General features: G+C 42.8%; 2 protein-coding genes across 13 annotated transcripts in view; one reads left to right on the forward strand and one right to left on the reverse strand.

The window, feature by feature from the left end:
- CLCN3 (chloride voltage-gated channel 3) overlaps positions 1-9182 on the reverse strand; it is a 70195-nt gene extending 61013 nt beyond the window's left edge. For both annotated transcript variants that reach the window (XM_054065187.1, XM_054065189.1), the window contains exon 1: positions 9103-9182. The gene's annotated coding sequence lies outside the window, so the exon portion shown is untranslated. The remainder of the gene's footprint in view (positions 1-9102) is intronic.
- A 217-nt stretch (positions 9183-9399) lies between these two features.
- The window catches only part of NEK1 (NIMA related kinase 1), a 53577-nt gene continuing 48005 nt past the window's right edge, over positions 9400-14971 (forward strand). For 9 of the 11 annotated variants that reach the window (XR_008449630.1, XR_008449631.1, XM_054065291.1 and 6 more), the window contains exons 1-4: positions 9400-9566; positions 13417-13490; positions 14435-14583; positions 14660-14756. Coding sequence is in view for 9 of the 11 variants with exons in the window: in XM_054065291.1 (XP_053921266.1) it covers positions 14467-14583; positions 14660-14756 (214 nt within the window). In the remaining 2 variants the exon portion in view is untranslated. Of the gene's footprint in view, positions 9567-12220; positions 12240-12370; positions 12417-13416; positions 13491-14434; positions 14584-14659; positions 14757-14971 lie in introns of those variants that run through there. The other 2 variants (XM_054065293.1, XM_054065292.1) reach the window with 2 other exon arrangements.

Consider the following 14971-nt stretch of genomic DNA (forward strand, 5'->3'; position numbering starts at 1 on the left):
GTAGTTTTATTTTCCACCCCGCAAGTCTTTTTCCTCTCATTTCCCTCTTCCCTCTCCCTGCCGGGGCGGGGGATTTTGGAAGCCCAACTGCATGGCTTTAGCCAGGTGGGTCTAAACCATGACAAATAGTCAGGAATTCTACATATATCATCTTATTAAAATAAGTATCCAACGACTATACACTTTAAGAACAGGTAAATAATATGACTGAGACATTCCCCACACCTAAATTAAAATTTGAACATATATCACATATATGCCCAAAAGATGGAAGCAGTCAAAAGCAGCTTTGAACGCTTAATTCCAAACCTTCAATATTATGCCAATTTAAAAATGTTGTGTCACTTTTTTTATTTTTCAAATAAGCCTGACCTTCAGAAAGTAATTTGAGCTCATAAATGATAAGATTTCTACAACAGTTTTGAAACAAAGGCTGTCGTGGCCTTTCTTTCATCCGTAGTCTGACCAGCATCAAAATTACATTCCCATTTTCATTGCAGACCCTGTCTCCATTTATTTATTTTGCCTGCCACATAAAGATAGTAAACTAAGATGAGAACACCACTCATCTTCCAAACTTCAGGTTTGGAAAAGGGGCAAATAAATTGTGAGGAATTTCTCACTGTAATTTTTAGATCACTAGCAGACTATTTCTTCATTAAAAGGCTCAAAAAGTCCTAGACTTCAAATCAAATAGGGAAGATGAGAGAAACAGCAGCTTTCATGAACTTCCTCAAGTCACCTTAGACCACAAAAACTCTTAAGGATATTCAAGAACCCAAGCTGTTAACAATTAGTGAATGTATATGCTAACCTTACAAAACTAAATACCCAGCAGATCATTCTAGGTGGCATTTAAAAAAACCCATCTAAAACTAACTTAACTGGACTTAGGAACAGGACTGCTGTCATTGCACTCATTTAAGTGAGAAAGGATCTTGTTCAACTTTTAGGTCATATTTAGAAAAATAAAGTAGCACTGCCAGTTAACTGAAACTATTTGAGGCTTAAAAGAAAAAAATCTATTTGGATTTGTGTAGTATATCCACTTGGAATACCAGACAAAAAGTCATAGGTTTACATAGGTAAACCGTAATCTAGTTCCACTCATAGCTACTTCCTAGACAAAATCAGTGTTCATGACGGAAATAGTCACATACTCAAATATTCTTTAAACAAGAAAACAAGTAAGGACAAGAAGAAAAACACATAGAACTACATGAAAAGATAATATTTGTAAAGCCTGAAGACAATCAACTTCAAAACCGTAACAAGAAAATAGTATTCATGTCTACTTTCTAGATTCTACTGAATCTTACCAATTAGTTATAAAACTTAACAGAACATAACAGGCTGAAAAGTTGGGTTTTTTTGCTTTTATAATACATACCAATGTAGAGTATCACCACTATATCTGATCTTCACAAAAGCAGAATCAATGATAAACACTCATTTTTTTGGAGCACTTTTTATCTTCTGAGCTTTAAAAAAAACACTAATTTAAAAACTGCCAGCTTAATTACAGGATGAATACTGAACTCATGCTTCTAGTCATATGATTCCAAACATTAAGGGCATTGACTGCAGTTTGTATAAAGTATTCAAAACTAACTTCATCTCCATTCTCTAAAAGGTCTTATCCACTAAGGCTACAGCTACCCACAGTTGTGACAGCTGCAGACTTACAGCACCAAGAGCAAAGATATTAGCCTACTTGACAGAAGGAATTGCTTCTTTCACATTCACCAAGTTACTAATGTGAATACTTTTTAATTGCTTTCAACCAAAACTGGCAGGATTAGCTGAAAACTCAAATTTAAACTTACTAAACTAACCTCATTTATTGATACATTACAAAAAAACTCTGCTATCTGAGCTGAAGAGTAGTCTCCCACTCAGGCACAGTAATAAGCAGTTGCATGAGTGATAAGTCTTTAAGGAGGTCTTAATTAACAACTCAAAAATAATTAAAAAAGAAAAAGCTTGGAATGTAGTCCCTTAGTATGAACCTGAATTAAACATAAAAACACCTTTCTCTTTTTTAAAAGTTTTTAAAGAATTTATTTTCCATTTTAAGAGGGACTTGAGTTGCACTCATATGAGGGTTACACAAACAACAGAGCAGAGCTTTTACACACCACCAGAATGAGTCCTGTTATTTATAATGTTTCTGTCTTTTCAGAGAAATGCACAGAACAATCCTTGGCAATGTGCACAATTTCATTAAGATCAGGGTCACACCTGAGTTGGGTACATTTCAGATAATATTCAAGTTCAATGTATTTGTATCTGAATGATCTGAAAGTACTTAAGGAATTAAAAATAAACTTTAATATTAAGGAAAGAAGACAGTATCAGAGAAAAGAGGCTCTGCAAGCCAAGACAAAGAAAATATGAGAGCACAGAATCCAGCAGAAAGAGAGCACATGAAAAGCACATTCCTGATAGGCAAAATTATAATTCAGGATTGTCAAATTGGCATCTGAAAAAGCACAACTATCCCCAGTTTAAGCACTTTCTCGTTTACAGCAGATACCACAGATTTTTGCAGTCCTTGTACTGAGTTCAAATTTCTTTAGAAACACACCGAAGCCCACGAGATCAAGATGAAAAATCCCATACAGCTCTCCCAAACACAGCACCGGCATAGGACCACAGATTAGGAAATCTTGTGGAGACCCCTGGTGGTACCTGGTTACTCCCTCTTCCTACCACCGATTTTCAAACTTCATAGTGAAAAAAAATCAGCTAATGAGGAACCCATTCCCTGGACTCTGGCTATAAATGACAAGTCTTTAGTCATCAAAATCTAAAAAAGGCTGGAGAGGTCTTCTTGGTATGTGTAGCAAACAAATAAACTGACAGATGCACTATGTAGAACTATTTAAACTTCAAGGCTAGGAGCCCTGACACCAGGCTTGCTCTTTCTTGCTCTGGATCCTCTCAAGCAGCAGTGTTAAGGACCAAAGTGAGGAAGGATCCTCTACCTATCCAAACAACCAAAAGTATTTTTTAAATTTGTTACAAGAGGAATAAACATTCAGATTTTTGTTGTTCTGGTAATAACATAAATACTCAGGTGGTTATAATATAACATAAGTACTCATAAGTGCCCAGGTCTCTTCAAGTGTTCTGCACCCTTATAAGCTTTCTCATTTAAGTTAAAAGAACATTCACGTCTCGGCACAAAACAAAATAAAACTGGTAAAGTCTGTAAGACTGATAATAATTTTAAGTGTTTCCTCATTCTTTTAATGTTCGATAGGAGAAGAAAAGTTTTCTTTAAGACAAGTGGCAAAAAGTCAAATAATACTAAAGAAAAATTCATTTTTTGGAATCAGAAAATGAGCATGTTTGGAAGCATATGGGGAACGGTTTATCCCACCCCCCAACACACACACAAGAGACAAATTAATAACAGAAACCTCAGGGGAAAAGCAGTAGTAGATAAAGAACTGCAGATAACACATCAAAAGCCAACAAATCTGGAAGAGAACACACTTCGGAGATAACAACAGGAGGAAACTCAAACACGAACTTAACTATCAGGAAAACAAGTATTTCAATTTTAACTGGCAGGATTTCGAAATATCAAGTCACCTCATTAACACTACCTGTAATTTCAACATATTGCTGAGGAAAAATTACACTTTCACTGTTTTAATTGCTAAGTGTTTCTTCATTATACAGTAATGCAGTATGGACATGCAAAATGCACACTTGAGTACTCTCTTTAGTGAGCTTTTTGGAGAAATGTATCAAAATATACCAAAAGTAAGGAAAAAAAGCAACAACATAGGTTATTTCTATTAAAAGGTTCTGTGCTTTATGACTGAACTTAATTCACTTTTTCATTTACTATACTTCCTTACCCTCCCAAAGTAAGCACAGAGTATACTCCTGCAAGTAGAGAACCTACACAAAATACTTAATAAACAAAAAAATTGAATGTCTATAAAGTTCAAGGGGAAATAAATCACCAGACTTTCTGCAAGTCATTAAAAAGAACCACCGGTACTCACCATGAAGTTATAAATTCTCTTTTTTCCATTCATTCCCTGGACTACATAGTCAAGATTACTTACTACCTAATATAAACATATAAGGATACTCCAGGTGTAAACAGATTTACAACTATTTTAACAGCTTTGTCTAGAATTCTTTCTATTACAAATTAAGCCCTGGAACTCCACTGTCAACTCTCTTCTCTCTGCTATCGACAGGTATTATCCATCTCAACATTTAATGTTGATTTTCCAGTTTCCATCTTTGTAAAGAAAAGCAGGTGTCCCAGCAAACTTTATTTTTACAGTCTGTTCACAACAGTGTTGTAAGAATAAATTTAAATCAGCATTGTTTTGTCTAAACATTATTCTTTCAGACGATACCGTAAAGGCTGTACTCAAAATACAAGACCAAGTTTCGTAAAGGCTGTACTCAAAATACAAGACCAAGTTTCAAGTTAAACAGCTATAAAAATTTGTAATTGTCAGCTTCTAGTATTCCAAGCATCTTCAGTTTCCAAAGCCTAGCATATAAATCAGTACATAGTACTACGCAGCAGAGCCTAGAGTTGCACCACCTCATTCAGGAGGATAGGTAAAAAGATGGCCTGACACCCAAACAGCTTTAGGAACTCAGCCAAAACAGAACCTGCACTTTCAGCTGCAGGGAAGACAGACACAGGAAGCACAGAATTGGGAACCTGCTATCAGAGGTTTAAAGTTTAAATCTTAGTTTAGGGAAAATTAGGGAGGGTGTACGGCGTATATGCAGTTTCATGTGCATGATCACTGCCACTGCTAACACCTTCAGAGATTACTGGGTGACTGCTGCTGCCAGGGAGATGCCAAAGCAAAACATTTAGGAACACAACCTAGAGTCCAAGAACTGGGAAATTAACTCTTCAAATAACTTAAACTGGGATTATCGTTTCTGGCACAAATCTCTTCAACAGTGAGCTTCTATTCCACTTTTTTATTATGACCAACTTATAACAATTTGGCAGTAGCGGTGTTTTTAAGGCTTTACCCTGAAAGCTTCATCTGCACAGTAACACCTATCCACATGCCTATGAAGTCAATTAAATAAGGAAGGGGGAAAAAATTTAATGTTCCTAGAATGCCTTTTGGCAATGATTATGGACTTGGGAGCTATCCCAGCTTTAGCACTTACATACCAAGAATGCACATATACTGTGCAAATACCAAGGTAAAACACACAGAGAGCCCCCAAAGCACTAAAGAGAAGTGGGGATGAGAAGCCAAAGTGGTATATTCAGTGACTGTGAGAACATCTATTACACAGTCAGACCTAGCTGTTCATGGAACAACCAGCACACAATGGGTTCTCACATGCCGGTTACTGAAACATCAGTTTGTGACAAACATTAGGTGTAGAAAAGAGCACAAGAAATACAGTCATGAGTGAAAAACACAGGCAAAATCATAAACCAAAGTGACTCAGAGCAACACAGTCACGAATAGCAAAAACCAACAGCTTCAAGTGTCTTTCCTGGCTGAGGATTTGGACAGGTTTGTTCTTACTACAAGTCAATATTAAGCAACTGTACTGGTTTTCGCTGGGGTAGAGTTCATTTTCTTCATAGCAGATGACACAGGGCTGTGTTTTGGATTTGTGATGAAACCAGCATTGATAACAGAGATGTTTGAGTTACTGCTGAGCAGAGCTTACACAGAGTCAAGGCCTTTGCTGCTTCTCACACCACCGCCACCAGCAAGTAGGGCGAGGGTGCACAAGAAGTTGGAAGAGGACACAGCTGGGACAGCTGGCCCCAACTGACCAAAAGGATATCCCATACCATAGGAAGAGGGGACGTTTGGAGTGATAACATTAGTCTTCCCAAGTAAGCGTTATGCGTGATGGAGCCCTGCTTTCCTAAGGATGGTTGAACTGCCTGCCAGTGGGAAGCAGTGAATAAATTCCTTGCTTTGTTTTGTTTGTGTGCACAGCTTTTGCTTTACCTATTAAACTGTCTTTATCTCAATCCAAGAGTTTTCTCACTTTTACCCTCCTGATTCTCTCCCCCACCAGACAGGCTAGAAGTGAGTGAGCAGCTGGGTGGTGCTTAGTTGCCACCTGGGTTAAACCATGACAGCGAGAGAGATAAGATACATACCCCAAGATTACTTTAACTTGCAAGTATGCACCACAAGGAGAACAGTGGTATTGTAAGCGACCCACAGACAGGATATGTAAAGATCTGGGCAAAGACAGCCTTAGGAATCATAGGACAAGGAAAATATATTTGTAGAAATACACAATGGATATTGCAGTATGACCATCTACTATTGTCAGGCAAAGAACTGTTAGGACTGATGTATCAATATTGAACAGAAGCCAACAAGAAACACGCTCCATTTTTCTGAGTACCATACACCTTTTATTTTCACTGGTGTTGCAGAGAGATGCAAAGACAATTTGTTTCAAGATAGCTGCAGTTTCCCCACAGCAGAACTGCTTCCCATTTTGATAATTGGGAGTACTGAGCAGTAAGTTTTCATGTGTCTGCAAACCAAAGATACAAGACATCAAATTTAAAGCAGTTAGCCAGTGTAAGACCTTTGTCTTAGAAAAAACAATAGTAACAGTTGGTGAGTTCTTTAGGGGCTTATTTTATTTCACAAAGGTATATTTCCTATAAAGCATGAATTTATTTTTTTAGTTCTACATAACAGCATATTTTGGTTTCCTTAAATAGAGAAACAGTATTGATAACTATCTGCTTTCAAATCTGTCATGCCAACACATCCTTCATTCAAATAGCTGTTTTTGCAAAGAAGCATCTATGTTGCCAAGGGATACAGAACATAAAGCCCTTCACAGGTCCACCAAGAAGAAAGGCATCTGAAAGCAAAAAGTACCAATACTTCTGACGCTTAAATAATCATGAACTTAATTTCTCTCACAAACTCTGCACCATAAACTTCAGAGGCCAAACAACCTCAAAAAGGAGATGGAGTCCTACAACCCATCTCCATGTCCCCACTTTGGGATATCTTCCCATAAATATTTTCAAGTGTCTATTCTAACACAATTTAGCACCAGAAACATTTTTATTTTCCTTTTGAGGCCTTATTTTACCTAGTTCAGTTCTTTAAAGTGTGACACAGCAAATTTACTGCCTGACACCAAATATATTTGGGGGCAGGGGACAGGACTAGAGGGAATGGCCTGAAGCTCCGTCAGGGGAGGTTCAGGTTGGATATCAGAAAAAAATTCTTCACAGTAAGAGTCATTGGGTACTGGAACAGGCTGCCCAGGGAGGTGGTCGAGTCGCCTTCCCTGGAGGTGTTTAAGGAACGGGTGGATGAAGTACTTAGGGACATGGTTTAGGGAGTGTTAGGAACGGTTGGACTCGATGATCCAATGGGTCCTTTCCAACCTTGTGTGATTCTGTGATTCTGTGATTCTGTGATATTTCACTATCAGCACACCAAATTCCACTTGCTGCTCATTTTAGGTGAGAATTGATACATACTCATTTTACAGTCAGCTCCACATTTTTGACTGGGGAAGGCAAGGATTTTGGATAAGAAGGGAAAATAACATGAAATAATCCAGTCAATCTTCACTTTTAACCTCGTTGATCTGCAGCCTCCTCATTTAATTAAGAGGTTTAAATAAAGAAAGAAATTTTCCCAGGAACCTCGTGCATATGCTATTACTTTCCAATTTTAATGCTATCATGAACTTCACAACAGCCAAATCTCTACCAGACTGCCGTTGGCTCCAGCTCTGTTTCACTTCGCATTTGAGATAAGGAGGGCCTCCAAACAGAGGTGATTACAGAAGAAGATACATCTGTTCAGCACACATCATACTTCACATAAGGCGTTATAATCTTCCAAAAATGAACAGTGTCTGGAAAAACACTGTCGGAAAGAAAACAGGCTTTCAGAGAGGCATTCTGTCTAATTTTTAAAAAAATACAGTTATGCAGATGAAACTTAACTCTGCTTTGGCTTAAATCAAAAATATGCTACTTCTTGTAGTAGTAACTACTTCTTGTACCAAGCCTGTCACCTCCCTCTCTTGTCTCACAGCAGCCTTTCTAACTAAACCCATTAGTGCGAGCACCTCAAGCAGAATAACACTTCCAGCACCATTTACATGGGGAGGAGACATTGGTTCTCCCGGGACGCAAGGCATCTCCGTCTGCCATATGAATTGCCAGAAAACCATAGAATCAAAGAATAGTTTGGGTTGGAAGGGACCTTAAAGACCAACTAGTGCCAACCTCTCTGCCGTGGGCAGGGACATCCCACTAGATCAGGCTGCCCAAGGCCCCATCCAACCTGGCCTTGAATACCTCCAGGGATGGGGCACCCACAACCTCCCTGGGCAACCTGTCCAGTGTCTCACCACTCTCACAGGTGTTCTCACCGGAACCAGGTGGCTGGGTGACACACGTGTAAACACACCGGGTGCTCCCACTCACCCTGGACTCTCCCGTTCTGGAGGCGGAGGAATCCTCAACATAAGAAGGACATTGAGCTCTTGGAACCGGTCCAGAGAAGGGCTACAAAGATGATCAGAGAGCTGGAGCACCTCTGCTATACAAGGACAGGCTGAGAGTTGGGGTTGTTCAGCTTGGAGAAGAGAAGGCTCCGAGGAGATCTTACAGCGACCTTCCAGTACATGAAGGGGCTACAAGAAAGCTGGGGAGGGACTGCTTACAAAGGCTTGTAGTGATAGCACTAGGGGCAATGGGTACAAACTGGAGAGGGGCAGATTTAGACTAGACACAAGGAGAAATTTCTCCACCGTGAGAGTGATGAGGCACTGGCACAGGCTGCCCAGGGAGGTTGTGGGTGCCCCATCCCTGGAGGCGTTCAAGGCCAGGCTGGATGGGGCCTTGGGCAGCCTGATCTAGTGGGATGTCCCTGCCCAAAGCAGGGGTGTTGGAACTACATGATCTTTAAAGTCCCTTCCAACCCAAACTGTTTTGTGACAGATAACTCGAAAGGCCCCGAGGAACCACCGCATCCACCCCCTCTCAGCCGAGGGCGCAGCAGCCGCTCCTGGCGGGGGAGCTGCCGCCTTCTTCCCCCGCCCCGCCCCCCACGGCCCCGCCCGTACCTGTGCGGGTGGCGCCGCGCGCTGCTGCCCGGGGGGGCGCTGGCTCATCCTCCCGCGGCGGGGGGGGGAAGGGGGGGGGGGGGGCTGTAGGGGGGTAGCGAAGACGCCGCGGACGCCGGCTCAGGCCCCGGCCCAACGCTAGATCCACCGCCCGGCCCCGCCCCCTCGGCGTGGGGAAGGCAGATGGGCGGGGTTTCCTGCCACGCACGCGCGCGAGCGCCGCAGCTCCGCGCCAGCCCGGACGGCGGCTATGAGCGTCACCACCTCTACTTCCGGTCTTTTCCCCGCCCTCCCGTTAGCTTGACGCGGGGAGCGGGTTCCTGGGCAGTCGCCGGTGGACGCGTGCACCTTGAGCGGAAGTGGGGTTCGCGCGCGCCGTGCTGCGCTTCCGGGGCGCCTGGAGAGGCGGGACCTACGGGTGGCATTGCCGTGCTCCAGAACGGGGTGATAAAGCGGCTTCCTAGGTAAAGGAGCTGGCCCGGTACATGGCAGCACAGAGACCAACGGGATGAGGTTTAACACGGCCGAGTGCAGAGTCCTGCGCTTGGGACACGACACCCTGTGCAGCGCTACAGGCTTGGGGGAGAGTGGCTGAAAGCTACGTGGCAGAGAAGGACCTGGGGGTGTTGGTTGGGAGCTGGCTGAACGTGAGCCGGCAGTGTGCCCAGGTGGCCAGGAAGGCCAACAGTGTCTTGGCTTTTATCAGAAACAGTGTGGCCAGCAGGACCAGGGAGGTTATTCTGCATCTGTATTTGGCACTGGTGAGGCCATCTTCGAATATTGTGTTCAGTTCTGGGCCCTTCACCACAAGAAAGATATTAAGATGCTGGAGTGTGTCCACAGAAGAGCAACAAAGCTGGTGAGGGGGCTGGAGAACAAGTCTTATGAGGAGCGGCTGAGGGTACTGGGGTTATTTAGCCTGGTGAAAAGGAGGCTGAGGAGAGACCATATAGCTCTCTACAACTACCTGAAAGGAGGTTGTTGTGAGGTGGATGTTTGCCTCTTCTCGCAAGTGACAGGTGATAGGACAAGAGGGAATGGCCTCAAGTTGCACCAAGGAAGGTTCAGCTTAGACATCTGGAAAAATTTCTCCACCCAGAGGGTTGCCAAGCACTGGCAGAGGCTGCCCAGGGAATTGATTGAGTCCTCCTCCCTGGAGGTATTTAAAAGATGGACAGGTGAAGTGCTAAGGGATGTGATTTAGTAGTGGACAAGTACAGTTGGACTCAATGATCTCTAAGGTCTTTTTCCAACCAAGCAATTCTATGATTCTCTGGGGACATTCAGAAACTGCCTAGGTGTGCTTCTGTGCAGCAGCTGCAGAGGAGCCACCTTTAGCAGAAGGTGTGGACTCAATGCATTATCTCCAGAGGTCCCTTCCAATGCCACCATTCTTTGGCACAGTGATTTGCCTTCTGGCCAAGCCCAGGCACACGTGAATCCCACAGGCAGCATGCATGCTGACTGCAGGGTCCCCGGGAGGGGAAAACAGCGTTTGGCTGCAGGCGGATCAGGCTGAGGGTGCAGGCCCCATGCCCTGCTAGCCTGAAGGGCCACAGGGCCTTTTGGTGCCTGAGGCCAGCAGTGAGGTGACTTAGCACACAGCAACAGAATGGAGGTGCCAGGGAATACTGTGTTTTTTTTACAAAAAGTAGTTACTATTACAAAAAATGAACTATTTTGTTTAAAGTTTTCATCCAAGTAACTGTATTTTTTAAAAAGCTAGATGGAATGTCCCTCTGATAGCATGTTTTTTTATAGCATGTTTGTTTTCAAATAGTGTTTTTCTGGGTACTGTTACACACTTCATTCTTTTGGAAATGGTAATGCCTTGTGTTAAGTATGATCTGTGCTGAACAGAAGTGTCATCTTCTATAATTACCTCTGTTTGCAGTCTTTCCTTATCTCAAATGCAAGATCAGACAGAGAACTGGAGCCAACTGCAATTTAGTAGAGATTTGACTGTTGTGAAGTACATTATAACATTAAAATTGGTCCTTGAAAAGTAGTAGAATTTGAATAATTCTGGGAAAACTTGTACATATGCATGTAAGCGGCAAATATGTTCTGTAACCAGCTCTTGTCTCGCTCCACATGATTGATGGTGACCACTCCCTCGTGTTGCCCGGGCCTCATTAAAGGATGCTTGCTTTCTAAAACTGCAAAGCTAGTCTTAGAGAGTTTATTTGCTGGCGTTTTCAGTATCAGTTGGGTGTGTGAGAATTCATTGAGTTTTGCTGCAACTGGTTAGTATGTTTAATTATCTTGTAATATAAATATGTCTTGTACAGAGATAATATGCAGGCAATCTCCAGACATGGATAAAGAACCTGAAAGGATAAACTCTTACAGTTGCAAGAATTTATTGATATGCTTAATTATCTTGTGAGATGTAGCTGGTTTAGGTTAAGAGATAACCTGTCTTAGGGCTGCGAGAATTTATTGATGTTTCGTTGTATTATAAGACGCAGTTGTCTTGTAAGGTGAAGAGAAGGCTCTGAGGAGATCTTAAAGCAACATTCCAGCACCTGAAAGGGGCCTACAAGAAAGCTGGAGGGACTATTCATAAAGGCTTGTGGTGATAGGACAAGGGGGAACAGTATAAACTGGAGAGGGTCAGACTTAAGCTTAATATAAGGAAGAATTCCTTCACCATGAGAATGGTGAGGCACTGGCACAGGTTGTCCAGGGAAACTGGCTGCCCCATCCCTGGAGGTGTTCAAGGCCAGGCTGGATGGGGCCTCGGGCAGCCTGATCTAGTGGGATGTCCCTGCCCATGGCAGGAGGGTGGAACTACATGATCCTTAAGGTCCCTTCCAACCCAAACTATTCTATGGTTCTATTAAGTCTTCAGACGTGGTTGGGTGACCTTAAAAAATTCTTTGAGGATTTACATGGTTCTTTGTCTCAAAATAGTATATATACCTTTTGTAAGATGGGATACCTTATTTGGAAGGGCATCCGACTTTGCTTCGAAGACTTTGTACTTTTCAATATTTTTAACAGTGACTGTTTCTCGCACGCGGGGTTTTCCCAAAGGGAAACGATAGCGGCCGCAGGTTGGTCGCTTGAAAAGGCTGACGCGCCCGAGCGGAGCTCCGCGGTGCGGGACGGCAGAGCAAGAGGCCTGGGGCGAGGTGGGGAAAGCGGGCTGCCAGCGCTCCCCTCCTCTTCTTCCCCTCCAGGCCGATATCCCCGGGCAGCCGCGCGTTGCCGGGGCGAAGCGGCGCCCAATGGGAGCCTGGCCCGGGGCGGTGCCGCCGATGGGGCGGGGAGCGGCGGAGCGGCCGGGGCGGCGGCGGGCGCATGGGGAGGTATGCGGGGACGGGCCGGGAGCGGCGGGGGCTGCGGTTCGGGGGGTGTCGCATCCCCTTGGCGCCCGGCTGCCCCCGGTCTCTAGAGAGGGGGACACCTGTGCTCCGGCGCACGAGCCGCTTTCGTGCGCCATCCTGATGAATGAACGGGCTTCTTGCCCGAGGCTGGAAAAGCCAACGCCCTGCTGGGGTCATAGAATTATGGAATCGTAAATGGTTTGGCTTGGAAGGGACTTTAAACATCATCTAATTCCATCCCCCCTGCCACGGGCAGGGACATCCCACTAGATCAGGCTGCCCAAGGCCCCATCTGACCTGGCCTTGAACACCTCGAGGGATGGGGCAGCCACAGCTTCCCTGGGCAGCCTGTGCCAGTGCCTCACCACTCTCATGGTGAAGTTTTTCCTTATGTCTAGTCTAAATCTGGTCCCTCTGGTTCCCATGCCATGGGTGAAAGTAAGCCCTGTAACTCATACAAAGCTTTATTCCTTCTGACCGAACTGTGCCTTTTTGCCCTCAGGCTGCTTATTGATCATAATATTTGCACAGAACAGTGTGCAGGAGGAACCCTGGGCTGTGCATAGCATAACTGTTTAGCTGTAATAGAGTCCAGCTTGTTTTATAAACAAGGCAGGGGTAGAAAGAGACCTTCATGAAGCCATTCATTATGAAGTTAAAATTCTGTCCCACTTGTTATAGAATCATAGAATAGTTTGAGCTGGAAGGGACCTTAAAGACCATCTAGTTCCAGAACCCCTGCAGTGGGCTGGGACACCTCCCACTAGATCAGGCTGATACTGCTTAAGAGAGAATAGTCATGTTAATACTGAGTCTCTCTAGAAGTGCGATTTCACAGAGTGATCTTTTTATACTTCAGGGCAAAAAAAAAGAATCCCCACCAAGACATTGCAGGCCTGTCATTTTTGCTTTTTTTCTTTCCTGGTGGTTATTCTTAGTCCTGGTTATTTTCTTATCTCCTTTTTTTTTTTTTTTTTTTCAGAAAAGATCACTGCAGTTGTCTTGTCTTGTTACAGTAATCCAGCTCATTCATTTTAGTCTGCTTCCATTGTATAGGTGGGTCCTTCTCTCTTTGACAGTATCTGTGTTTGCATGGTAGTTCTGTGAGGAAAGAAAGATCACAAATTGGGCAGAAGAGCCTCCCTGAGATGTGTGTGAAGTATACATCTCTGGTAATAGAGTCTCCTGCGGGAAGGAAGCTGGATGCAGCAAAGCACGAGTGCTCTTAGTGCTCTCAATGAGGCATGGATGCAGAAAAGCTTAGGAACCTTTTGTGTTTTTCAGCTTACAGAAACTTCTTAGGGTACAGAAGGGCTTTCTACTGTAGAAAAGATAATGTTTTAGTGTACTGTGAGTTTGTTTATCTCTTTGGTCTTTTTTTTGCCAATTCTTACTGCTGTTCTGAAATTTCTCTGTATCACCATGCCTTCTACGTGCAGCTCACTAGTGTCTTACTTTATCGAGGTGGTTTTTAATACAGAACCTTCAATACCATCAACATTCAGCTGCTGCGGTTTAATCCCAGAGGGTCAGCTAGTATGTTAAAAATACTGATTTGCACCATCTTGTAATGATTTTATTTTATATTCAGCATATAAAAATAAATTATCTAGGGTTTCAATTACAGTTAAAGTCACACCTTTCTGTATTGCATAACGATTCTAAACTTGAGACAGATCTTTTGAAATCGGTCTATTTTTTGATTCATTATAGTGACTAACTTCCAAAATACTGGATTTAGTGCTTCTTAAGAAACAACGTGTAGGAATTCTGCCCTTTCCCTCCATTTGTCATAAAGTTGAATGAAAGATTATTAACCAGGTGCTATAGGCCTACATGATGAATTGTGTGCTGGCAGAATCAGTAACTATAGCTTTGGCTATTTGCTTTGTTTAATGTTAAAACTCATCATTTTTCATACTGTCTGTCAGGATGAAAGATTAAACTGGTTTTAGGAACTCAGCCTTTTTTCTAAATCTGTGTTGTGACTTTTTGCCTAGAGCTCAAGTAAGGATGCCTTAAGAAGATAACTATGGATAAGTATATTAAAGTGCGAAAGATTGGAGAAGGATCCTTTGGGAAAGCAATTCTTGTCAAAGCTAAAGAAAATGGCCAACAGTATGTTATCAAGGAAATAAACATCTCTAAGGTGAGTGATTATTACTAGTTACTAATACATTCTTTGTGCAATCCTCTTTTCAAAAATCATTCTTTTCCTTCCAAAGATGTCAAATAAGGAGAGAGAAGAATCAAGGAGAGAAGTTGCTGTATTGGCCAACATGAAACATCCAAATATTGTCCTGTATAGGGAATCATTTGAAGGTAAGATTAATTAATGCTGGAGAACCTGGAGTAAGGAGAGGAAGTGACTGTGCACTGCTTATTGCACGTAGTTTAGAAGTCAATGTGTTTTTTCCCTTTTGTTGCTCTTCTGTATACTTCTTTCACTTTCTTCAGTTCTTTTTGGTTGTGTTTTTTACACAATTCCCCTATACATTTAAAAATAATAATGAAAGAAAAACACAATGACTCATAGA

The sequence above is a fragment of the Cuculus canorus genome, chromosome 4 (genome assembly GCF_017976375.1).
Source record: "Cuculus canorus isolate bCucCan1 chromosome 4, bCucCan1.pri, whole genome shotgun sequence".
Classification (NCBI taxonomy): Eukaryota; Metazoa; Chordata; class Aves; order Cuculiformes; family Cuculidae; genus Cuculus; species Cuculus canorus.